The following is a 24698-nucleotide window of genomic DNA, read 5'->3' as shown; positions in this document are numbered from 1 at the left end:
TTCTTTCGCCTCACAAGTCACCTACGCGTTCCAGATCGCATACTCGAACTACAGCAACCGAACTGGGACACTGCGAGCGCAATGGGCTACGTTGCGCCTTCAATGACGCCGACGTCAGGCTCGCCTTCCTTCCGCGTCTACGAGGTTGATCCCGTCACGTTCGGGATTATGCATTTCACACAGTACATCGCGAACATCAGCGACGCCTCGTATCAAATCGAACCCAAATGGGAGCCCTACTACTCCGCCAAAAAGGCTTATGGGTCCAAGTTATCAACCCCCGTCCAAGACCCCAGCGCCGAAATTACGCCAGCCTCCTGACATAATGTCACCAACGCCATGGAGCAGGATGCTTCAGTTTTCCAAGCTTTCTGGGCTTGACGTACTCGCGGGACTAATGTGGCCAACTGTACCGGCGACTGCATAACGAACGAGATCTGCGCGCTTCGCGGTGCAGATGCGCAGTGTAATTGTGCCGCCCCGACCGACAGTGGGATTAAGTTTCGCAAGCGTGATGTGATGATGAGCGAGCCTTTGTTGCGGGAAGAGAAGTTACGTCCTGAGCGCAATCATGCTGGAATGGGACCGTTGCTGTCGGAGATTGTGTATTAGGCTGCTCTGGAGAAGGAAAAAAAGGCTGAAACTAGCTAAAATGTGGGCTGATTCTTGCGCAAGATTCGTGTTTTCGAAGCGTGTATCTTTTTTTTCTCGAGCGGGACTGACTACCCATGGCAAATTGTATGAAAATGCAGCGTATCAATATGTGAAAGAGAAGTCTAGCACATAAGCAAGCCCATACGACCACACGGTGTGGAGAACACGGCTGTCCGTTATCTCTGCCGCAATGACGCCGTGTGTTAGCAGTGCTGAGCATGTTACGAAGGTTGAACAGGTTGCAGTCTGAGCTAGAATGTGGGGACATATCGTTAGCGGCGTTCACCTGCTTTTTGAATTCGTCAGATAATTAGTCTTTGCCACCCTATTGTCAAACATTCCCTTCACTTAAACAACCTCCCGAACCAATCGCAATATGCGGAATAAAGAATTTACAAAAAACATGCTCCCACGCAGATTTGAACTGCGAACCTCGAAGGTGGTAATGCATGTAAATTCCCGCAAAGGATGATTACATAAGCTTCGCGCTCTAACCAATTGAGCTATAGGAGCACTTTGCCACCATAAACAGTTTGCGACACCTACTTCCTATTTCTCCCGTAGTACTGGAATAATTGCGACAGGAACGAAAATTAATGTTGAGTGAGTGGTGCTACCATAAGCCAATTTGAACCAAAGAGAAGGAAGGGGGGGGGGGGGGGGGGGGTAAGAGGGGGACTAATAGATCTCCATGTTGAACAGGTCCAAAGTGAACTGTAAACATATGTGCTCCCAACTACCCCATCACCCAGGGTTGACTAGACTACATACTGTTGCTGGGTTTCTCTGAGGGTAGGCTTTACACTAATTAAGTGACTACTGTTCCATAATCTCCTGTTTTATTTTATTTTATTATTATTTTTTTTACCTTTTTTGCTCCTGCCGTCCAGTTTCAACTCGAATCCTCTCCTGTAACCGCCGAGAAACTGCTCCTACAAACATTCAGACGGGGGACCGGGGTCACCAGCCGGGGTTAGCGTTGCACTCAGCTAGCTCGCCAAGAACTGCGGGCTATCTGTGCCAACCTATCAAACTGACAAGATAAGGCATGCACCGCAAAACATTTAAATCTTCTTCTATTCAACACCATACGTCCGCTGGAGTCCGGTGCCATGCAGCCCAAATCCCCGCCAACTTAACGGAATTAATGGTGGTAGTGTAGCCGACCCGATGTGTCTATTGATACTGACCACTTATATGTCCTCGTGCGTCATTCACAGCACGCTTCGAACGATTCTCCTGTGCTGTAACGTCGCAAAGCGTAATAGATCTGGAGCGGGGTTCAATGTTGATCTATTTCGCCCTAAAACAATCGAATGTAACTGAATATCCACCTATAATAATCTCAGTGAACATATATATGATCACAACTATGCCACAGCAAGGACCTTGTGAGAATCTATCCCCCTACCCCGGCGAAGTACTCTGAAAGCTTCTAACCAACATACTCAAGAGTATTATACCACGAAAGCGATTCCCTACAATGGCACCTCTATCCAAGGTCGCTCTGGTCGTGTTTGGGACCGTGAAAGGGGTGGCTGCATGGGGCGCATTAGGCCACGCAACCGTTGCTTATGTTGCCCAGAATTATGTTTCTTCAGACGTGGCATCGTGGTAAGTGATGACAATAAACTTCAGAGCAACGATAGCGTTTCTGGATAGCAAATTCCCTGCTTCCATACTTGATGCTAATAGATTTCAAGGGCACAAGGCGTCCTCGGTGACTCATCCAGCTCCTACCTAGCCAATATTGCCTCTTGGGCCGACGACTATCGCGAAACAACTGCCGGCAAATGGTCAGCACCATTGCACTTTATTGATGCTGAGGATAACCCCCCGTCGAGCTGCAATGTGGACTACGATCGCGACTGTGGTAATTCGGGCTGCTCAGTTTCTGCCATCGCCAACTATACGCAACGTGTAGGTGACGGCCGACTTAGCGATGCCAACGTCGCTGAGGCTCTCCGATTCCTTGTACACTTTATCGGTGATGTAACTCAGCCGCTGCATGATGAGGCTTACGAGGTCGGAGGAAACGATATTGAAGTCACCTTCAACGGCTATAAGGACAATCTCCATTCTGATTGGGACACATACATGCCCGAGCAGTTGATTGGTGGCAGTTCGCTGTCGGATGCACAGTCGTGGGCTAAGACATTGACTACTGAGATCAATTCAGGCAGCTATAAATCCCAGGCTGCAAGCTGGATTGAAGGAGACAGCGTCAGTGATGCCGTTACCACAGCCACTCGTTGGGCGTCGGACGCCAATGCCTTTGTCTGCAGTGTCGTCATGCCGAACGGAGCTGCTGCCTTGCAGACTGGAGATCTCTATCCGACGTATTACAATTCCGCCATCGGCACCATCGAGCTTCAAATTGCAAAGGGTGGCTACCGTTTAGCAAACTGGCTCAACATGGTCTATAAATCAGAGATTGCCAAGCGAGATCTCGAAGGCTCTGACTTGAAGACCCGAGACACAGCTCCTGATTTGGACCTTCTTGGTCGCGAGTTTCTACCAGAGCCCCGTCCGCTGAGTCGTGCCAAACTAGCTAGAGCGGCCATGGAAGGATCGTGCTGTGGCTCCAGGAAGCATGATCACTGAAGATTGATTTAGCTATTGAATGGCGACTACCGATGTATAAACGGGGATAACGGTTGATCATCCAAGTTTGAATCCATTATAAGCTTGCTGCAAGCATAGATTGTAAAGAGGCCAATGAGATGCACGATATAGGAAGGGAGTTTTAGAGCGGATAACCCTCAAAGCCTCTGCCTCACGAAACCATTTGAATCGCATAATTCGACTAAAGCCCTATCATCCACACATAAACTTAAATCAGAGAGAAAAAGACAGAGAGAGTGAGCCAGTGAAGTGCACTGTCTACCAAGTATCCTAAGTCATATTGTAGGCGAGGGAACGGAAATACATAAAAAGGTATAGTCTCTTCCAAGTGTAAAAGGTAGTAACCTTCTTCAAGAAACCATATCTAACATAAAATCTATGAAAGCAATTTGAACCCCCACAGCCTATCGGTTTGCTTCAAGTGAGCGTATTGCCGTCGAGGCGCTGCTTGGACAAGGATTATTATTCGGGTCTTTGAATTCTCCTCGCGCGCGCGGGGTCCTTCCCCCTTCACCGAGCATCTCTTTCTTGTCTGTACCTCTAGTACTCTAGCCAACATGCTTACCAAAGACTGTCTTCCTCTGCTTGACCTGGATGAAATGCAGAACCCTGCGACAATCTTAAGTCTAAGACTTGCTCTTCTCAAGTACGGCGCTTTTCGCTTACGGGCCCCCGAACTCAATAAGGCCTTCACTCAAGGGATATTGTACAATGTAAGCCTCTATTTCAGTCTTTTCGAGTCGAACTTACTTTTTCTAGGCCCAGAGCTTCTTCCAGCTTCCAAAGGAAATAAAACACTCAACCGGAGGTTACTCGGCATTTGGCACAGAGCTTATTCGTGGCGAGACCCCAATACCTAAGGAAAGTATATATTTTAGGAAGAAGGAGCAGGAAAATCGGATCCATCCTCCTTCAGATCTTTACCTAAACATCGGAGCATTGCACGATGTAGGAAACGCCACCCCACCCCTTCCCTAAACTGTACTACTACTAATCAAATCTACAAGCTGAAGGAGTGGAGGCATTTGCGTGGCGAGCTTTTCCGTGTCTTATCTCGTGACATCCTCAACTCCGATATACCTTTGACCGGAAATCCCATACTTGACCATGAGTCAATAGGTCTACACTACTATGACCCTCAAAAAATGTCTTTTGAGACCGATTACATTCCTCCGCATATGGATGCCGGCACCCTAACGATATTAGTTCGGTATCCTGGAGATCACGATGGCTTAGGAGTGGCCGACCTCGATTCTACCGATAAGCGTGGCAGCGAAGGCGTGGGACAGGAGGCGTCCTTTTTGCGTATTCCTGCCGCTCTGGATGAAGTTGTTGTATTTGCTGGAACTCGAATGCAGCGTCTCTTTGGAAGAAGTAAAGTCCGCGCCTGCGTGCATCGGGTTTGCGGTCCTTCCCAAGCAGATAAACACCCGAGACTAAGTCTCGGAATTTTCTGTGCTGCTCCTGCAGTTTGAATGGGCAGCTATTTCTGCTTCAACAAGATATCTTATGAACTACGGATATTAGGCTAGAAACACCACAGCCAAATACGAACTGTGTTTAATTCTTCAGCCAAGACTTACATACATAATTGCGAATTGGCCACCGTATCCATTAAGGAATGCGACCCATTTCCCCTTCTCGGTTGGCGTTGCTGGCGCCGGCTCGGCCTGATTCTCGGCGTTGATGCGGGGCTAAAATCAGCCAGACGGCCAGTTCATTGGATCAATTTTCGAGTCGATTGGCTAGACCAAGTTCGCCATTCGCACAGCCAAATACCGGGGGTCTTGTTCTGCGGATATTCTCATCTTTAGTTTCCCCAGAAAAAGAAACCTGCCGAATGGTTGTTGTGTGGGAGAGGCAACTATCAGCCCGGCAAATTCCCCCACAAATTCCCCCGCATTTTTATTCTACGGCTGGGATTGGGTTCTTATACTCAAAGAATGTGACACCACAAAACATATAAGAATGTGTCGCTTACCCAAAGCAACATTAACGAGTCATTACCACCTATAACTCGAATTGAATCAACATCGTGCCCGCTCATCATGGGAAATAATGTGTGCATCGACTCGACAGAGCCTGTTTCTCAGCTTGACATGGAGAAAGGGAATACTCTAGATATGGGTAATGGCAAGGTGGACGATGATCTCAACCGCGAGATGGCCAACCGTGGCACGGCCACCGAGCATGAACTCGGATACTGGGAAGCCTTCGTCATTTATCGCAAGGGTGCGCTATGGTCCATGTTCATCTCCTTATCCATCATCATGCGCGCCTACGACATTGAGATCACGGGCAATTTCTATGCTCTACCAGCATTCCAACAGCACTTCGGCGTCTATTATGAAGGCCACGGCTGGCAGATCCCTGCTAAGTGGCAGGTCGCCTTGTCCATGGGGTCGCTTGTTGGGCAGATCGTCGGTGCTTACTTGGTAACTTTTCCGATGGAACGGATAGGACGAAAGAAAACCTTTGCAGTCTCCCTTTGTTTGACGGCCGTCTTGACGTTTATGCAATTCTTTGCGTCCAACATTGGCGTTCTGACTGCGTCGCAGTATCTCTCCGGAATTATCTGGGGCAGCTACTGTGTGATTGCCACAACATACGCCTCGGAGGTGCTTCCGATGCGTTTGCGAGGTTTTTTGACGGGATATATTAATTTATGCTATGTTATGGGCCAGTTCATTCAGACTGGTGTGACCCGGGGTTTCATCTCGCGAACAGACGAATGGGCCTATCGCATCCCGTTCGCCATCCAGTGGATATGGCCTGTAGTTTTGCTAGCAGGCCTAGGATTTGCTCCAGAGTCACCCTGGTGGTTAATCCGAGAGGGACGCATGGAGGATGCCCTGAAATCTCTGGGAAGTCTCAGCGAGCCTCATCCTAAAGTGGACCCGCAGGAAACATTAGCCATGATGGTCAAAACCAACATGCTTGAGCACCAGTTGGATGTTGGTACGACATATTCCGACTGCTGGAAAGGATCAAATCGCCGCCGCATGGAGATATGCATCATGCTTTTTGTCATACAAAACTTCTCGGGCAATCCTGTCGGCTTCGGGACGTATCTGTTTGAACAAACCGGTCTAAACAGTATCCAGTCATTTGACATGGGCGTTGGTCTGAATGGCATGGGCTTCGTTGGCACTTTGATGTCTGCCATTCCTCTAATTTACTTTGGTCGGCGCCCCTGCTATATCTTCGCCATGGCCTCCATTGTGTCGATTCTGTTCATTGTCGCCATCATGTGCTTCGCACACGATTACTCCACCAACCATGCTTATGCATGGGCTCAGGCAGTACTGCTAGTGATCCTTGCCTTTGTGTGGCAGATGACCCTGGGTCCGCTGACATATGTCATTGTCTGCGAGACACCGTCCACAAAGCTACGATCTAAAACCATCGCCATGGCTACGATGATCGACGCACTTACCGGCTTGGTCACTACGGTTATCGGGCCATATCTACTGAATCCCGGGGCGGCGAACGCGGGTGCCAAGATAGAATTCCTTTATGCTGGCATTTCTGTCTTCTCGTTAACTTGGTGCTATTTCAGGTTACCTGAAACAAAATCTCGGACATACGAGGAGCTGGATCTTATGTTTGAGAGAAAAGTGCCAGCGAGGGAGTTTAAGAGCTATGTCATTGGGGATTTGGACGAGTAATTTGCTAACCCGCTTCGGACAATTTACGGGCATGAGTAGCTATGATTTGCATATTTGAGACTCTATTTGTATAGTTCTGTTGAACTTTCGTGTGCTGCCTTTCAAAAATTTGAGCTGTATTTTTCAATAGCACCATTTCTCTTTATATAAATCGGTTTTCTATAAATGTGCAATCATAATGCGGCCACTGAGTCTGAGGGTATAAAATAACATTCGTCAAATCATATACCAATTCCGCTGAAAATATGGTCTATATTGTCACAAAAGCCACAGTGAGCTGTCAGCCTCACTCTGTACATAAGTTCCACTTCACTTCTGACGATAGATCAGTAGTAATCATTCCACCGGGAAAATGCTGTCTCCACTACATGAAACCAGCGCCGCGGAATCCGCAGTTGAAAAAGGCGAAAATTCAATCGGAAGGCTATTATTGATTTCATTTTGGAAAGTCACAGCGTCTTCCACAGAGTCTGCTTCATTTCCCAGCACTGGTGGTATTGAAGTCCATTCGAAAACCCGGTCAAGTTTTTGTATAAGTGTATCACGCAGTTCTGGGTTCGTGGCAGCAGTCGAGAATAACAGATCACTTAGGCCCTTGAGTGTCTCGCGTGGTCCCACTACCATCCCACATGAATCTTCAACCGGCTCCTGGCATAGTATGGAGTCCGCTAGCGCGTCCGTGATTTCGTATATTTTACTCTCCATGCCCGGTCCATGGACCTCAAATGCCGAGGTTGGGAGGAGTTCCAAACCGGACAGAGCATCCTGTGCAATCCGTACTGGATATGAAACACTCATCTCTCTGCGACCCGGTTGCGCCTGAGCGGCGACATAGCCAGATTGGATGGATAGCTTCCAGATAAGGGAACGGATCCAGTGCTGCGTGGCAACAATGTCGACTTTCTGGATATCATTGGCACACTGGGGAATCTCTGCTGGGAGTTCCAGCTCCCGCTGGATAAGGAGAAGTTGCTTGCTACTTAAGGAAACACTGGTGCCCTGTGCAGTCCACTTGTTGAAGAAGTCGCTGCCAGGGGTATGGAACAGAGTGACTAGGTTGAGGAAGCCTGTTACCAAGTCTGGGTAGTCCTCGTTGTCTGTCAATGGCAATGCAATTGGTTCCAAGACGGTAGGTAGTCCGTAGCGGATGCACAGAAACCTTTCCGTCATCAAGAGAAGGAAGTACAATTTGCGCATGACCTGCCGCTCTCGGGGAGTCCATTGTGGTTGTAAATAGGTCGTCTCGATGTGCATGTCCAAAAGGTTGGCGAAAGTGATGGCTTCTCGAATATAGAATGCGGCGGTCTGCTCGCGTCCCGGCCGACGCCCGTAGTAGATGTGGAGAAAGTAGGAGGTGAGCACGGAGTTAAGAGTAACATGCTCCATGTAATCGAAGGCCCCTCGCAAACGTCGGGCTTGTTGAGCAAATGAGTCGGCCGTTAGCATTTGAGGTAGAGTTGGGTCCTTGCATTCAGAGTCATCGTAGACGGTCTGGTTCAGATGGGACAATGTAGCTCCACAGATTGCAGCTGCCAGTGTATGGGTCTCCGGATTATGGGGATCTCTCTCTATCTGAGCGATAAGCTCCTCTGCATTCAATAGAGGCCATATCCCGTATAGGTGGTCTTGGTAAATGCGTAGCACGCGTGTTAATGCCGACAGTGTGACCTGCACCGGAAGGGGTGGAGCCATCCAAGCATGAAGTGCTGATGGACTCGGACTCGGAAAATCAAGTTGTTGCTGTTTTTGTTGCTGTTGTTCTTGGTGGCATGCTGACGACGATCTCTGGTGATCCTCGATCTTGGCTAGTGATGAGGGTCTCAAGCGGTTTGGACCGCTCTTTCGGCGTGTGCGAAGGTAAGTGCATTGCAGATCATGCTGCGAACAACGGTGGCACGGCTGCTGGCCGTTACATTTGACCTTGCGGATGTTACAGCAGTCGCAAGCGCGCTTTGGCGGCATATTGATAAGGGTTGTTGAAGGATGGAAAAAGGACACGGAAATCCGGTGGCAACCTCGGTCATCCCTGAACTGAACTAAACACAAAATGCAATTTTGGTTGGAATTAGGATTCCGTCCGTGCGTGCGTGCGGGGTGGCTCGCACCGTGGCTTTTAAATCAAACAAAAGTCTAGGCATCTATTTAGAGAGGCTGTAGATAACTATTATATCAGTGTCTAGGAATAGATTTCTATTGTGGCTGGTACTAATGGTTCTTTGTCGCAACAGGGCGCCATAGAGACTCTGGCAAATCCGTCTCGTCGATATCGAAAATATGCGGCAGGACGGTAGGCAAATTCTCTGGTCGCAGAGGAGGAAACGATTCGCGGATAGTGCGAAGGAGTAGCTTATAGTAAATGTGATATCCCTGGCCAGAGAAATGCACTCCATCCGGCGCAAGAAGATCGGTCAAGTTATTTGTCCCGTTCGCGTCGACGCTCTCTTTGCCGCTTTTGCGGCCGTCGCTGTTGGACGATGATCTGGTGTACGTATGGAATGCAGTCCACAAATCCACAAACGGCACATCATGTTCTTGCGCGACGTGCTTCACAGCCTGCGAGTATGTCCTGTTCGTTTCGTTGGAGCGATCCAGAACGTCTTTCCCAACGAGAGCTGGCCCAACCAAGATCACGTTGATACCACGATCTAGTGCCTTGATCGTCAGAAATCGCACATTCTCAGCATAGCGTTGCATAGGAATATGCTGCCGAGTATTTGCAGCTTCGACCGCATCGTTGGTTCCGAAGAAGATCACTAGTAACCTGATTCGACTGCCCCCAGCTGTTTCGGCGTCGAGCATGGGTTCCAGAATATGTCGTGCATGTTCACTATTATAGCCCCCATAGCCATGCGTAACGATTTGTAACTTGCGAAAATACTCATGTTGCAATGCTGGCGAGATATTGAAGAGGAATTCTTGGTTCCAGCTTTGTTCGGTCAGGGAGTCGCCGAAGAGGATGATTTTATCGGACGTGAGGGGGTTTGGGTGAGCCATGGTTGTACAATGGGTAGGAATACAGAGAATTAGACTCTCACACACCATAAAAAGGAGAGCAGATGAATAAGCCTGGTCGCTGAGATAAAAGAGTGGGCGGACGCCTCTACTAAACTAAGGTCAAGAAACGATCGGTGCCGGCGAGATTCTCGGCAGAACACTATGGTACGAATCTAGGGTATCTTCGCATTTATCCGATCCAGAAAAATGATTGAGGCCTGAAAATGAACTACCAAATAAATGAGTTGGGACTTTCTGCGAATGATATTCTATAAATATAACAAAAGAGAGAGAGAGAAAGAAAAATTAAATAAGTAATCACGAGAAACCAATCTCAACAGTGTAGTAATCTCTACCAAGAGAACATCTCCCTGTGTTCAGATTTACCAGTACAAGGTACAACTCCTCTGACTGGCGTGCCGTAGTGAAAGGGAATTCTTTTCCGTCCAGGGAAACTCGAAGGTCTTTTTCCACGTTTCCACTTTCGGATATCAAAAACCCGAGAGTTCCTTGATAGCGAATCTTTACAGAAAGTTGGGTGCCTAAAGCTTCCAAATTTGCAATGACAACCAGTCCGGCGTACTTGTCGATCAGGCCAAGGCAAGCTATCGCACCCTCTCCGACAGCATGAAATGGGGCAATGCTAAGGATCTCCACGGCCTTCGGGGGTAGGCGGATTGCTAGCACAGGCTGCAATTTGTTCTCACTGGTAGAAGCGTCCACAGTCAACAAACTGGCTTTTGCAGCATCGGAAGCCCAAAATGCCATGTCGATGTTTTTGGACCCAGCGGGCAGGTCTAAGGCGTCGAGTATATCTTCCGAGTAGATGATATCAACAGCGTCATCCTGAGCTTCCGCGCGGCAGTTCCAGAGCACAATGTTCGCAGAATGGCAGCTGGGGATGTAGGAAGATCCCTTCAGCGCAGGACCGACTCCCGTATCCAAAAATCGTTCCCAAACATTCCGACGCAGCGGTCTAATCGCATTCTCAGTTTTGATCACTTCGTGTGTCCCAGAAGCGGGAGAGAGGCCGATAAGTTTCTCGAGGATGTGGGGATCGTATGATCCTGGTTTGTCCGCCGCAAGTACTGGGCCGTCGAAGAAGGCACGCAGTGTGGCATGGTACTCTGGCCACTGAGCATTGGTCATGAACATATCCGCATCTGGGACTATGCATAAATTGCTCGTAAGAAGGGCGTTGTAGATGTTATGCCGGATATGGTCGCGGTGAACGTTGGGACGAGGAAGGCCAAAATCATCTGAGTTTCTGAACACGATCTTCTTCCCATTAGTCGCTGCTCCCAGACCAACATCTCCGTTGAACATCCGTTCGTAGTGTGCCATGCAGTGGATGACACGGTTTTCACCGAATACCTCGTTCGCCGCCTTGGTCATTCCGTCCCAAATGGCAACGAACTCCTCCCCTCCTTCAACGTCCTCCAGAAAGCTGCCGTAGGCTTGATTGTCCACCTTGACAAATGATACACCAGCGGTGGCGCATGATGAGAAGTAATCTTTCCAAAAGTCGTACGCTCGGTGTTTAGGAGGAAGGCAGTACACCCGATATTTGGGGTCCGCGATGGAACAAGTCTGGTGGGTATCAAATCCGCCGAGAGGCTGCGGAATTCCCGGCAAGTTGTTTGGATTTAGGCGAAAAGTACGCATCTCGTATTTCTTTGCTAGAGGGGAGTCGGGGGCGACAGAATTCCAGTATCCGTAGAGCGTCATCCATACACCCACATCTTGTACCGTCGGCAGGGTGTCCTTGACCAATTCCACAACCTCTGAGAGATTGCAGCCCATTCCAGGCCATGTACCAAAGGTCCAGAGGCCACGCGAGGTGTCTGCACCATTTCCACCAGTGCGGATATCTTGCCAACCGTCATCAATGATGAAAGTACCGATGGGAACCTTGTCTTGCCGCAGTGACCGCACAAGGTTTTTCATCAAGTCATAGGTAAGCGGTACATTCTCCCCAATGCTGGACCAAGTACAGAATCCAAGGCGGTTAAAAGGGTTTTTGCCATCGGTGTCGGTCTGGAAAGGTGCGGTTGATAGACCGTACTTGTCGCGCGCCAGATCGATGGCTTCCCGAATGATCGTGACTGGGTTTGGTTTGTGCCCAATCTTTCCGGTGACAAATACATCAACATTTCCGCCTTTCTTGACACGTCTCACCCGAGCATAGATCCCGGGGGGTTCATCAGCGCGAGCGGCGCTTAAAGTGGCAAATGCTTCACTCGATGAGGCAGGGAACACGGCAAACACCGACTGTGGGTCGTTGGCTGGGGTTGTGGGACGCAGTAAAAGTGAGTGAGTCGTGACCTGTGGAGACAGCTCGCGCAAGGAAGTGAATGATGCCTCGATCCAAGTGTCGCGCGGGCGATACCAGGCCCATCCTTCCCACTGGTCCTGATCCAGCCACTCAAGTCGTTGACTTTTGAAATCCTCCCTTTCATCCAGGTGTACCTTAGTACAGAAATCCCGTTCTGGCGCTTTGGATACTGTAGATCGCACGAGGGAAATTGTGCCCAGGTGTTGTCGTCCGCCATTCCCGTGCTCGAAGACGGAAACCTCCCTAGCGCCGCAGGAAGTTGCATTCAAGGACACCTGGTAGACTTGGAGCTCGCCCAGGGCTAACACATCTTCAATCCTCTTCAGTGGTGAAATGTCGTCGCCAATCTGGACGAAAAGTTCTACAGACCGTGTGCTAGCCGCTGTGAGGATGAGAGAGGAGCTCCCAGCGGACATAAACACGGTCCCGCCCAGTGGAGGCGTAAATACGATCGAGCCGAAATCCGAGGCCATGGTTAAATGATCCAGTAGAACATAATACTACGTATGTAGATAGGTGGATTTACGGACATTTATAGTATTTCACAATTCGCGTTTTGGTGACGGCTGACATGAGGACCTAAGGAAGAGACACCGAGAATTGCTCCGCCATCCAAACCCACGTGGGGATCGAAACGATCTTTCTTCCGGCCTAATAATTTGGGGCCAGGTTCGGAAACCCTGAAGTATTGCCAGCTGATTAGGATTAAGTAAATCTAAGTGGTCAAACGCACTCGGTCCTACCAGGTCAGATTGCGTCGGCCAGAAGACTTCGCAAGGATAAGTTTGCAGGGCCGAACAGAATCTCAACCAACCTGCTTCATTCAGGTATTTACGTTCTTAAAGTCTCTCCATAGCGAGCTATTGCCAACTTGTATTGTAGTATTTCTTTACCATGGAGAGGTAAATTATGGTCGACTTACAAATTCGCGTAATTAAATCAGGGTCGATTATAGATGGTTTATAGATGGGAATGAGCCTTGTGCAAACGACTTCTGCGTCAGACTCGTTTTAAATAAGCGTCCCTATCAGCCCTCTAGATAGAGCAACTGAGACTCTCCCTCGTCTAGATATGCTGTGAAAGAACGCGATACTGTGCTCGAGTTACCATTCCAGACATCTGTAAACTTCCATCGTTTTCCAGAAATTCCAAGCTCATTCAGTGAGATGGTCACCTCCTGGATTCCTGACAGCGAAGTATTAAATCCGCCGGAGCCCTGATCCGGTCCGTAGTTGACAAGCAATACATATGAATTGGATGCGTCGTCTGGTCCTCCGATCCAAGCCTGCGCCTGCTGCGCCAAGTTGTTCCCCGTACCTGGATTTCGAGGTTGCATAGGATAATTGGCGGCAAAATTGGCGAATGAAACGCTCTGACTGCTCGTGAGCAGCTTGGTACCCAGTGCATCAATGTGACGGAGATCGCAACCGAGAACCAAATTTGCACCAGCACCAAGCCAGTGGTTCATGATCGTGACTCGCTGTGTGTCCCTCACACCTGTCAGGTTCTGAGGGTTGCAGACGAATAGATTGTCCATGTCTGGGTATATCGTTATTGGCACATTACGTTCCTTCTGCAGCGAGATGTATTGCCGGTAGTTGTCAATGGCCCGCTGGACGACCTGCCATGCAAGGAAGGTATTTGTACCGTAGTTGTCGATATCCTGGTCTGTTCTCATCGACTCGGCGAAGGAGCTCCAGAGTGGCAGGTATGTTTCATTGCGGCACAGCTTCCACGAAAGATCCAGACGAACCTGTTGGCCAGAGTTGGCGATCGCTTTGTGATATACTTCCACCGCGGCGCTGTTGTTGCAGACCAGGTTTGCGCCATTCCACGGGCTTCCTGGTGTGAGGAAATCGAGCTTGATCATGTCAATCCCCCATGATGTCCAGAGCTCTATCAGAGAATCATGCCACTGCTGCACGCCGTCCTTGGAAAAGTCCCAGTCACAGTAGTCAAGCCCATCGTTGTTACCGTTTAGTACATCGCCGATAAGAATGTTCGTCCCCTTGATCGTACGGTTGGCCCCACCACAGGGAACTCCTGGGATTACGTAGACGCCCAGCTTCAAACCCATTGCGTGGAGTTTCTGCGCCAACTGAGGTAGGTCAAAGGCCGTACTGTTGTACTGGATCCTCCCGTAGTCATCGACATCGTTTGTGGACCAGCCCGCATCCAAGCTGCACAAGTCGTAGCCCATGTTTTGGAACTCAGGCCTTGAGAGTACGGTGCATTGGTCCAGGACACTCTGTTGATTTGCTCCTGTCCAACCCGGAATTATCGACGGGTCGGAGAGAGCCTCGATACCCCATGAATTCCATCCCCGGCCAGATGAGGTAAAGCCGTTGGCAGTCTTTGCACTGCGGAGAACCTGTAATGGCCCAGAGTTGGGCGCAGGCTGGGGATAACAGCCATCTACAACTGTGTCAGTCCGATCTTGAATGCAAAAGCCCGGTCCAGTTGTATCAATTGTTCCATCCTGAGAGTAACAATCGGACTCCGCAGCCATCCAAAACCATTGGCCATCACTGCCATCATCCCATGTTCCTGTGGTCCATCCATCAAGCAGACAAAAATCGAGAATATCTTCAAAGGCACTTGTATAGTCGCTGTTGCTACCGCCAGATGCCTGTTGCTGCATGTAGAGATTTCCTGCAGCGCCTTGGCAATTGACCTGGCTGGCGTTGGCGGCGAATTGGCTGATGCAGTTCTCCACGGCGTCGTGGCATTCCTTCGTAAATTTGACCGACCCAGGCATATAGCTGGTCCCGCCGCAGTTCCATTGAGCCACAACTTGTGGGACAACCGAAGTGATCCCAATCAGAATGATCGCGAACATAGTTGAGTTTCTTAATTTTCCTCAGATCGATTGAGCTGGGATTACGGTGCTGATCTAGTGAATTGCCCCCACAGCAGTTGTTTATACATGTTTCTGAAGCGCCGCTCTGTTAGGTTTCAGACGGTGAGATTCCCGGTCCAACTACTCACATTCTCCGCGTTGTGTAGTATCCGCAGGTCCCGGAGGGTCCTGCAGAGACTAAGTCCGGGTAAGGTACTTGCAAAAGTTATTTACCCTATTTTCCGTCTCATGCGGGGTAGCTCCCCCCGGATTCTTGGCCGGGGCGAATTTCGGTCAATGTTTCGATGATCAGCAGTCCAACTAATTGGGTCCAGTACAGTAGTCCGAGAGTCATGCCGAATGTCTCAACTTGAAATGAGGCACAGCAGAAGCGAGAGAGAAATGTGTACTATGTTGTACTAGACACACGACTGAGAACATCTCTTCTTGGTTATACTACAGCTAACATCTAATAGGCAATAGAATTGGCTCCAATTGATGTTCAAACTTCAAAATGGCATTTGATCAACCCTTCTAAAAGGCACGGTGAGCTGGTTCCAGTTCACAAGTGGCTCTGTTTAACAGGAGATCAGTTGCGCAAGTTCACTGAAACATTGAACCTGAGATTCCCGACGGGCCTTGATCTCTCTGGTTTGAACGCAATAAATGACAAGCCTGACCATTCGTCGGTATATATTATCTTGCATACCTCTGTTCCTGTCTCAGGTCATGGTTTCTCCTTTATGATCGGTCGGCACAATGAGCTCGTCTGTCCTGCGGCGGCGCTCATTGCCGGACAATTCGTTGGCAAAGCTCTCGCCGATCTGACAGTTGATTTGGTTGCAACTTGGCGACGTCTCGTCTCATACTCACAGGTCCGACGCAAAACATTATCGAGCGGTTCGTGTCAGGTACATTATTCCGGAATAATGTGTATTCCGAGAAAACCTTGTCACAGAAACGTAGGCAGTATTTTTACGACACGGGGGAAAGATATGATGATGCCACCCTCAGCTCTCTGGCAGTTGGCCAAACGAATAGAATCTATAGACCATGGAGCTGCGGCTCCAGCGATGGCATTTTCGGTGCGATGAAGTCACTCAGTAATAAAATCCCTGATTACCAAAAAAACACGCGTGAACAACGTCTGCTGGCTTAAAGTCTTGGTGTGTTAAAATTCTATTTGCCAAATTGTGAGAAGAAGATTTCATTGTTGCCGCATCACATAAAGATGGGCTATCCCCACATTTAACTTGACCCAATCTACCTAGTGCAACCGGGCAAATGCCTCTACAAACCCGCTCCACTAACTTCGCCGGGAGTTCCGACCACTCCCCGCCCGCTCCCCGCCCAGCATAGGGGTTAAGTCGGAGACGCAGCAACCCTACCCCACGCTCTCTTGAGTTGTTTGATGCGAAAATGGCCCACGTATCTGATGATTCGGCCCAGGATATTACGCAGGCACCGGCTTCCAAGCGACGTCGCGTAGCTGTCGCCTGTGACGCTTGCCGGACGCGCAAATCCCGATGTGACGGCAACCGGCCGCTCTGCTCCTTGTGCCGGGATTTGGGCTTCGAGTGTATCTACACACCGCCGACGACCGCCACAAATGTAATTGTGCAGAAAGATTACCTGCATGGGCTGGAGGACCGGGTAAGGAAGCTTGAGGACTCGCTGTCCACTGTCAAAGATGATATTGCTGGATTGTTCACGAAAGTGGATCGGGGCCCTGGGCAAGTATTACAAACGAGTGGATATGAGCAGGGTCAAAGAGTTGTTGCCGGTCCTGTGCCTGACTTGACGGGCACGGAGGACTCGGTGGATGCTATGGGAGCGGTTACCTTTGCAAATGAGGAGGATTCGGGATTTTTTGGTATGTGCAAATTCTTTCAGATGTTTCTCTTAGCTTACCCCATTGTAGGTCCATCTTCAAATATCGCATTTCTGCGGCATCTATCCCGTGCAGTTGTTCAGCAGGGATACCTCATGTCCCCTAGCGCGGCGGACGGGGGCTTCGTGAGTGCATCGCGACCTCCATCTCCACCAGGTCGAACGAATGGCCGAGACAAACACGCTCAGGTTAATATCTATACGCTGCCTTCTCAGGATGAGACGTTAAAGATAATTTGCCAATACTTTTCTAACACGGGACTGTTATTTCCTTATATATATCCACCTGCTTTTCTAGAGACATACAATCAGATGGCCCGAGATAACTTTACCCATGTACGAAGAACGTGGCTTGGCCTACTGAACATGGTACTAGCCATGGCGACCATTACCGCCGTTCCTGATGGTTCCAAGGCTGATACACGGATCGCTGAGTCCGACGTGTTCTACCAGCGCGGTCTCGGTTTATGTGGGAGTGAGATCTTGCGCGGTGCAACACTGGAGGTTGGTAAGTAGTTTGATAATACACATAGTTTCATGGCAATTACTGACAATTTGCAGTTCAATTTCTACTTTTAATGGGCCAATATCTTCAAGGCACACAAAAGTCCATTCAGGCGTGGACGGTTCATGGGCTAGCTGTGAAAGGAGCTCTTCAACTTGGACTACACGCCCGAAATGCCTCAAAGTCATTTTCACTTCTTGAGCAAGAAACCCGAAAGCGGACTTGGTACGGCTGTGTAGTACTAGATAGGTCAGTGCTTCTCTGACTGATGTTTGACTAGACTAAACAGTGAGAACCACAGGACTCTAAGCATGACATTTGGCAGACCTGCAGCCATTCCTGATAGCTACGTCAAGCTGGATCTGCCAGTCAAGCGTGACTTTGAGAAGCCCTCTGATTTCGTGGAAGATGAAACTTCCGTACTGAGTGTTGCGTTTTTCAATGCCACCATGTGAGTCCAAATCCCCTCTGCCTTTTCCAGTATTTCTGACAGGCAAACAAGCACTCTATATAAAGATCTATGGAATGTTCTGGATCTTCTTTACGGCCAAAACCTTGGCTGTGATCCCTCGCTACCAATCACCGAAGCCGCAGCACACATATTCAGCATGGAACAACATCTCTTTGGCTGGGAAAGGTCTCTAACCCAGCCACTGCAGCTGATTTCCACCACCAGCTTGAACGAAATGGCACAAGGTCAACTATCCAACTACCAGTACTTTTCCTGGAAATTTCGAGTCATTCTCACTTTACGTTATCTCAACCTCCGTGTCTTACTCCATAGGCCGATGCTAGTGAAATTCATCGCAGCAAGTGCAAACCCAGAACGCGATCCCCAGGATCTAAAACTTCTCCAGCAAATTGGCATGAACAGCTTGCAGATCTGCGCCGATTCAGCGATGGCAATCATCGACATCGTCCACCAGGTCGTAACAGAGCGGGGCTGGAAACAGAGTCTCCTAGGGGCGTGGTGGTTCTCGTTATACTATAGTATGCCCTTCTCCCCCTCCTAGGATCAATCAGTGGGTGCTAATGTCTTCTTAAGCTTTTAATGCGGCATTGGTAATTATCGGCACAGTCTGGGTCTACCGTGACGCCAGCATAACCGGCACCCCGGTGACAGCGCAAGCCAGCAAAGCAAAGCAGTACCCCAGCCGGGCCGTTGCGGCTCTGTCCAAACTAGATGAGGGGAATCGCCTTATCGACCGATGCAGGTACTATCTCGAGCAATTTAATAAGGTTCTCAATGATCCTGGTTAGTTTGTCTTCGTTCACGTTGTGCATCCAAAAATGCTAATGCTCGTGTTCAATAGAAACGCACCACGATGTTGCGACTCCATCATTCCACGGGTTCAATGGAAACCGCAATACATCTGCTAATGATTTGTCTTTTTCTCCATTTGGAATGGAGCTCGGTGAGTTTATGATGGATGGAGATCTTGTTGGTATGATGGATCGGCAGGAGATTTTGCCTGAGCCGGGGACATCGTATCCAGCTTGATTTATACCTAAATTGTCTTGGCGTTTGCTTCGGAAAAAATTTAAGAATGTATTTAAACATCGAATGTAGAGCATGATTTAGTAATGAGATATCCAAGCTTCTACACGTATGACAGAATTTCGTAATAATAGCAGACTTCATTAATAGCCGCAAAGAGAAGTATCAGTTTTCCTTCAAACAAATTTCAGCACTACACATAAGATCATCACTCAGTCACAAGCAACTCAGCATCCATCTCCTCTGAACGATAGAATCCCAACGCCTCGATCATTGGCTTATCATCGAACCGATACAGATATACTGGCTCTCCAGCGTCGGCAAAGTGCTGATACTTGTACCACGAAGGAACGCAAAAGGTATCACCCTTCTCCCAAATAAGCTTCTCGTCACCAATAATCGAGTATCCAGTTCCACCAACCGCATGGTACACAGAAGAGGTAGTCTCACGACGGCTAGGTGAGGACTTGCCCGCTGCGAGACGCTCAGCGCAACCGCCAAGGACACGACTCACTAATAACAACAAGTTAGCTTTATATTCACATAGGAAAGAAAAGTCATACCTTCACTATCATCTGCCTTCAAATACCGATGCGTCGCCCAATCCCCAGGAGTACTGTCCAGTCGAACCTTCATCTCAGACCAAGGGAACACCAGTGGAGAAGTGCTACTATCAACATCTTCCGCCGGATACCGTGGCTGATCGAAATGCTCGACAAAGTGTACAGGGAAATGCTTGAAATTGGGCAGATCTAAGCCATCCAGCCAAATCATGGGCCCGGAGCCATCTTTGCCGTGGTCGTGGTAGTTCCACGTCGGCGTCAGGATCACGTCGCCCTGCTGCATCTGGATGCGGCGGCCGTGGACTGCAGTAAATCCGCCATTACCTTCAATGATAAAGCGCATTGCAAAGGCTGTGTGGCGGTGTGCACGAGCGGTTTCATTGGGCATCACTAACTGGAGACCAGCGTAGAGGGTGTCGGTTGTATAGGGAGCATCTGGACGAGTCAGTTTGTGTAGTGCGAATGCAGAGTTTAAATTTACTGACCTCTGGCTGGATTGATTAGCATCAGAACTCGACGTTCGGCCTGCTCCGCCGGGACGAGTTCACCAGCACGCAAAAGGTTCGGTCGGACGTCCTTATACCTCCACACATTGGGTATGGTGGTCGGATTCGGTGCTGGAGGGTTCAGCTTTGTCATTTGCTTCCACAGAGGAAGCGTTTTGCTTGCCTCCAGGTCGGCAAGAAGCTTCTCCTCCGAGTCGGGCGTAGTTGCAACTTGGTCAGTCAAAGACATGCTTGTTATGCTGGAAGAATATCTATGTGCTGTCAATACCTGGCGATCCTTTGGTGATGGCACTTTTATTTTTCATGGAGGGATTTGTCAAGATATAGCCGAACGAGCTACTCACTCGTGGTTGGCAAGAATAATGGGTCGTGGAAGCGTCGGGGAAAGATCGGAATGATCCTGGGAGGGATATCCGGAACATGGTTGCATAAGAAGGATTTAGATCGAGAGTTTGTCAAGGGGCCATACACGCGGGGTACTACGGCCCTTGCTGATAGACACGGATTTGACAACCATCACGATGGCAAATAAAGATCAAGGCGATACACTCAGTTTGGGTCTGAAAGTGAGTGATCCACGTCTAGTCACAAAATGGCGACTAACAAAAGCCAGGCTCCCACACACCCAAGCAACTGCTTGGCCTTTTTGAATCCCCCAGCTGAGACCCCAGTCCAAATGGCCCGGTTGCGCATGCGCATCGTCGTCGTCGGCGCTGGTCTAGGGGGACTTGCAACTGCGATTGCGCTCGCCAGCTCCGGCCACACAGTTACTGTGTACGAACAGGCGCCTGAGCTAGGAGAAGTGAGTCGCATCCCGTGTCGGTGAAGTGTACACCACAACTCACACACAAAATAGGTTGGCGCGGGCATTCAAATCCCGTCTAATTCAACGAAGCTGCTCAAGAAGTTCGGACTCGACCCTTACTTAAAAGACTACATCACCGAGCCAGAGGCGATGGCGTTCCGACGCTGGCAAACGGGCCAAGTAATCGGGTTGACTCGTCTGATCCCCGAGTTTCGAGCCACGTTCGGCGCGCCCTACTATGTCATTCACCGGGCGAATCTTCACTCGGCCTTGCATCGGCGAGCAGTTGATCTGGGAGTGACAGTTAAATTGGCCTCGCGGGTAGTCAGCTACGAAACTCAAGGCCCAAACATCGAGCTTTCGGATGGGTCCTTTGTGTCGGCGGACCTTGTTGTCGCAGCAGATGGTATATCAGATGAACTTGAGCTAGGAATCAAACACTGATTATTTTTTCATAGGAGTCAAGTCGATCGCTCGAGGGTTCATCCATGAAAGTGGCAATCAACCCCCCGAGCGGACGGGCTTTGCAGCCTATCGAGCTACGGTGGATGTAGCACGCATAAAGGCAGACCCAGATCTCGCGTGGCTGCTAGAAAAGACTTCTTTGAATCTCTGGTTAGTTTTACTTGCCTTCATCACACTCTTCTGATACTGACTTGATTACTAGGGTCGGCGACCAGCGACATGTCATGACATACACCATTGGAGGAGGCAAGTCCTTTAATATGGTCCTCTCGCATCCTGACCATACCGACCCATCAACGTGGGACCAGACAACAGCTCTGAGCGATATGCGGAGAGAGTTCCAAGGATGGGATGCACGGTGAGTGGAAGTTTTAACACCTACGTTAATCCAACCTTTGCTAATATATTACCTGCTAGTCTGCAAAAAATCATCAGTTTCATCGAAAAAACACTCAAATGGCCGTTGATGAGCTGTGCACCTATGACCCGGTGGACGAAGAACAAAACCGTAATCCTCGGAGACGCAGCACATGCAATGCTGCCCTACATGTCCCAAGGTAAATGGACTCATTTGATTACATTGTATAAAGACAGTTAACCAATATAAGCAGGCGCAGCAATGGCCGTTGAAGATGGAGTGGCTCTCGCTCGATCTCTGTCTAAGGTTAGCAGTATTGCGGAAATTCCGAAGGCCCTCGCCGTCTTCGAACAAGTCCGCATCGAACGATCTGGCATGATGCAGGAGGCGAGTCTTCTAAATGGAAAGCTGTGGCATTTTCCCGATGGACCTCTTCAGCAGGCTCGGGATGAGGCTATGCGTCCGGAGACATTGGGAATACCTTTTAGTCACAGTCCTAATCAGTGGAGTGATCCGGCTACGCAGATGTGGTGTTATGGGTATGATACTGAGACGGAGATTGATAAGGCGTGGGCCTGTTCTTTGGCTGTAAAAAGTGTCCTTTAGAGTAGGTTATCAGTCATGAAGAGTTAATTTTATAGACCTTAATCGTATATGTTTTGGAATTCGCAGTAACGTCAAAAGCCTCATGACGACAAAGTCCTATGGAGCAAAGTAAACAACACAGATATTCAGGCCACGAATCTCCATACAAGCAATATCTCTCTTCAAAAATCCATCAATCAAAGATTCTCAATCATACAGCTCCATAGAAGGCCAAACAATGATATCCGCCCCAACCCCGCTCATCCGATATATCCCCGACCACACCAGCACCCCAATTCATATAGCCCGCACTCCCCTCATTATCGAAGATCCATATTATAATTTTTTCTCCGTATAAAATTGCTCACAATAATCCACAACAATGTCCCTTCCCTGGAAGCGCCTGATCCGCTTCATCGCCACAGATGGGCGTACCCTCCGCGGAGAACCCATCCTGCCCAGCAGCACCGGCACCACCGATCTCGGCCTGATCACCGAGTCCGACAAGCTGCAGGTGCACGTGCTTGAAGGCGATGATATCTACGACACCACGGGCCGGACGCGGGTTACGGATGAGGTCGTCATCGTACGGACTATGCTTGGTCCGCTGGCGCAGGAGGATGTGCCGATCCTGCGATGCGTGGGGTTGAATTATGCAAAGCATAGTGAGTGACTATACCAGAGATAATTAATTATCTTGGGTTGTCTGGTATAGTTATATATACTTATGCTAACACACCGGATCAGTCAAGGAAGCAGGCCGCACTCCGCCACCATTCCCGTTTATCTTCTTCAAGCCAAATACCACGGTACATGACCACGGGCGGCCGGTGGTGATTCCGAAAATCGCCCAGGATGACCAGGCAGATTATGAAGGAGAATTAGTTCGAGCATCTACACCGCCAACTTTCCGGACCAGTTATACTAACAATCCAACCAGTGCATTGTAATCGGTCGCGACGCCAAAAACGTCCCCGTCTCCGAAGCCCTCTCCTACATTGCCGCCTACACAGTAGGCAACGACGTCTCATCGCGCAAGCTACAGCGCGATCCAGCGCTAGCCGGACGCGTCCCGCAATGGGGCTTCTCGAAAGGCTTCGACACCTACGCGCCGCTGGGTCCATGTCTCGTGGCGGGGAGCGAGATCGCCGATCCGAGCAAATTGCAGCTGCGCACTGTTGTTGATGGGCAGGTGCGGCAGGAGGAGTCTGTGAGTGATTTGCTTTTTGATTGTGCGTATTTGGTGTCGTATTTGTCGTCGGGGACGACGCTGCAGAAGGGGAGTGTGATTATGACCGGGACACCGGGAGGTAAGTTTATATTTCTCCTGATCAAGAGGGTTTGACTGATTTATTCTATGTAGGTGTTGGGTCGGGATTGACTCCGCCGCGGTATTTGGTTCCTGGGACGCAGATGGACGTGTCGATTGGGGGCATTGGGACGTTACGAAATGGCGTGGTGTTTGAATAAATCAATGAGGATATAGATCTCGACAGTTTAGATCTTGATATAGTTTAATATTGAGACCGGGTTTTTATATCAGTTCGAGCCCCCGAACACTTCATGAATGATGATGACCGCAGGAGTCACAAACTACAGATTATCTGTTGACGAGTCGAAATTGGTAACTGCATGGTTCAGAATAAACAATTTCACAATCTCTCTTCTCCTTTTAAAACGATCCAACTCGAGAATGATTAAATCTCCTCCAAGTTGGACCACTGTTGCTGGTTTCAAGCCCTGTCAACTCGCACTGCAAAACACCCTGGGCTCGCATTATGAACATGGATATAATCAACTTTTGCGTCCGCAAAGAACGACTTCGCCTTTTCTGCCAGGTCTTTGCCTTCCACCACCGCACACCCAGTCATCATCTGGTTCGCGTCGTAGGCACGTACAGAGAGCAAGCGTCGGCGCTGCTGGTCAGGCACTGATCCGTCGCACTGATACCGCACGCAATCCTTACGGTGGACGAATATCGGACCAGGCCCAGTGTACGGCGATGCCGCAGGGAAAGGATCATAGGGAACGAGGAGCATCTCCTCGCCTGGCAGACCGTCTTTTAGACACCGTCTGCATGGGAAGCTTCTTGGTTCGTCGACTATCTTAGAGACTGACTTCTCTAAGTCAACGACCAAGGGAGCAGGAAGTGCAGTAAATTTCAGCATGTTGAGATATTTAGACAGCAGAAGGACTGCCTGCTTACTAGGACCGAATGTTAGCTGCTGAGTATGAATAGGTGCTTCCTAATACATACTTTCTTTGCGTGAGTGATTGGAATATTTCAAGGAGGTAAGCAAAGGTCAAAAGTATGGAAGGAATTCGAGAGCATAACTGCTGTTACTTATATCTTAGACACCGTGGCATAGGCATTTGGGATTCTGTCTTTGCTCTCGATGTAACCAATT

General features: G+C 49.3%; 13 protein-coding genes across 13 annotated transcripts; 7 read left to right on the top strand and 6 right to left on the bottom strand.

Moving 5' to 3' along the window:
- Window positions 1–81: 81 nt before the first annotated feature.
- On the top strand, window positions 82–321 carry N7474_008615 (uncharacterized protein; the record flags this gene model as incomplete). Its single annotated transcript, XM_057200025.1, has 1 exon — window positions 82–321. The coding sequence occupies one exon, from the start codon at window positions 82–84 to the stop codon at window positions 319–321; it is 240 nt and encodes a 79-aa protein (XP_057050726.1).
- A 1816-nt stretch (window positions 322–2137) lies between these two features.
- On the top strand, window positions 2138–3258 carry N7474_008614 (S1/P1 nuclease; the record flags this gene model as incomplete). Its single annotated transcript, XM_057200024.1, has 2 exons — window positions 2138–2268; window positions 2358–3258. The coding sequence occupies 2 exons, from the start codon at window positions 2138–2140 to the stop codon at window positions 3256–3258; spliced, it is 1032 nt and encodes a 343-aa protein (XP_057050725.1).
- A 578-nt stretch (window positions 3259–3836) lies between these two features.
- N7474_008613 (uncharacterized protein) lies at window positions 3837–4754 on the top strand (the record flags this gene model as incomplete). Its single annotated transcript, XM_057200023.1, has 3 exons — window positions 3837–3992; window positions 4039–4227; window positions 4287–4754. 3 exons carry the CDS (start codon window positions 3837–3839, stop codon window positions 4752–4754), a joined length of 813 nt encoding a protein of 270 aa, XP_057050724.1.
- A 573-nt stretch (window positions 4755–5327) lies between these two features.
- N7474_008612 (uncharacterized protein) lies at window positions 5328–6947 on the top strand (the record flags this gene model as incomplete). The annotated part of the gene is made up of 1 exon (XM_057200022.1): window positions 5328–6947. One exon carries the CDS (start codon window positions 5328–5330, stop codon window positions 6945–6947), a length of 1620 nt encoding a protein of 539 aa, XP_057050723.1.
- A 336-nt stretch (window positions 6948–7283) lies between these two features.
- N7474_008611 (Zn(II)2Cys6 transcription factor) lies at window positions 7284–8909 on the bottom strand (the record flags this gene model as incomplete). Its single annotated transcript, XM_057200021.1, has 1 exon — window positions 7284–8909. The coding sequence occupies one exon, from the start codon at window positions 8907–8909 to the stop codon at window positions 7284–7286; it is 1626 nt and encodes a 541-aa protein (XP_057050722.1).
- A 243-nt stretch (window positions 8910–9152) lies between these two features.
- Window positions 9153–9941, bottom strand: N7474_008610 (SGNH/GDSL hydrolase family protein; the record flags this gene model as incomplete). Its single annotated transcript, XM_057200020.1, has 1 exon — window positions 9153–9941. One exon carries the CDS (start codon window positions 9939–9941, stop codon window positions 9153–9155), a length of 789 nt encoding a protein of 262 aa, XP_057050721.1.
- Window positions 9942–10259: 318 nt separating this feature from the next.
- On the bottom strand, window positions 10260–12749 carry N7474_008609 (uncharacterized protein; the record flags this gene model as incomplete). The annotated part of the gene is made up of 1 exon (XM_057200019.1): window positions 10260–12749. The coding sequence occupies one exon, from the start codon at window positions 12747–12749 to the stop codon at window positions 10260–10262; it is 2490 nt and encodes an 829-aa protein (XP_057050720.1).
- A 554-nt stretch (window positions 12750–13303) lies between these two features.
- On the bottom strand, window positions 13304–15115 carry N7474_008608 (glycoside hydrolase family 27 protein; the record flags this gene model as incomplete). Its single annotated transcript, XM_057200018.1, has 1 exon — window positions 13304–15115. One exon carries the CDS (start codon window positions 15113–15115, stop codon window positions 13304–13306), a length of 1812 nt encoding a protein of 603 aa, XP_057050719.1.
- A 1419-nt stretch (window positions 15116–16534) lies between these two features.
- N7474_008607 (uncharacterized protein) lies at window positions 16535–19011 on the top strand (the record flags this gene model as incomplete). Its single annotated transcript, XM_057200017.1, has 7 exons — window positions 16535–16988; window positions 17382–17513; window positions 17567–17735; window positions 17800–17961; window positions 18013–18500; window positions 18556–18765; window positions 18824–19011. 7 exons carry the CDS (start codon window positions 16535–16537, stop codon window positions 19009–19011), a joined length of 1803 nt encoding a protein of 600 aa, XP_057050718.1.
- Window positions 19012–19216: 205 nt separating this feature from the next.
- N7474_008606 (cupin domain-containing protein) lies at window positions 19217–20306 on the bottom strand (the record flags this gene model as incomplete). The annotated part of the gene is made up of 3 exons (XM_057200016.1): window positions 19217–19521; window positions 19572–20006; window positions 20057–20306. The coding sequence occupies 3 exons, from the start codon at window positions 20304–20306 to the stop codon at window positions 19217–19219; spliced, it is 990 nt and encodes a 329-aa protein (XP_057050717.1).
- A 292-nt stretch (window positions 20307–20598) lies between these two features.
- N7474_008605 (uncharacterized protein) lies at window positions 20599–22311 on the top strand (the record flags this gene model as incomplete). Its single annotated transcript, XM_057200015.1, has 7 exons — window positions 20599–20643; window positions 20691–20879; window positions 20934–21288; window positions 21341–21497; window positions 21550–21705; window positions 21765–21904; window positions 21959–22311. 7 exons carry the CDS (start codon window positions 20599–20601, stop codon window positions 22309–22311), a joined length of 1395 nt encoding a protein of 464 aa, XP_057050716.1.
- A 361-nt stretch (window positions 22312–22672) lies between these two features.
- Window positions 22673–23760, top strand: N7474_008604 (fumarylacetoacetate hydrolase family protein; the record flags this gene model as incomplete). Its single annotated transcript, XM_057200014.1, has 4 exons — window positions 22673–22955; window positions 23038–23174; window positions 23231–23600; window positions 23654–23760. The coding sequence occupies 4 exons, from the start codon at window positions 22673–22675 to the stop codon at window positions 23758–23760; spliced, it is 897 nt and encodes a 298-aa protein (XP_057050715.1).
- Window positions 23761–24023: 263 nt separating this feature from the next.
- N7474_008603 (DUF1203 domain-containing protein) lies at window positions 24024–24458 on the bottom strand (the record flags this gene model as incomplete). Its single annotated transcript, XM_057200013.1, has 1 exon — window positions 24024–24458. One exon carries the CDS (start codon window positions 24456–24458, stop codon window positions 24024–24026), a length of 435 nt encoding a protein of 144 aa, XP_057050714.1.
- Window positions 24459–24698: the final 240 nt, after the last annotated feature.

This window comes from Penicillium riverlandense (genome assembly GCF_028828495.1).
Source record: "Penicillium riverlandense strain IBT 135883 chromosome Unknown utg000007l_segment0_segment0, whole genome shotgun sequence".
Classification (NCBI taxonomy): domain Eukaryota; kingdom Fungi; phylum Ascomycota; class Eurotiomycetes; order Eurotiales; family Aspergillaceae; genus Penicillium; species Penicillium riverlandense.
The sequence above is the reverse complement of the archived record's forward strand: the minus strand, read 5'-3'. Positions and strand labels throughout refer to the sequence as shown.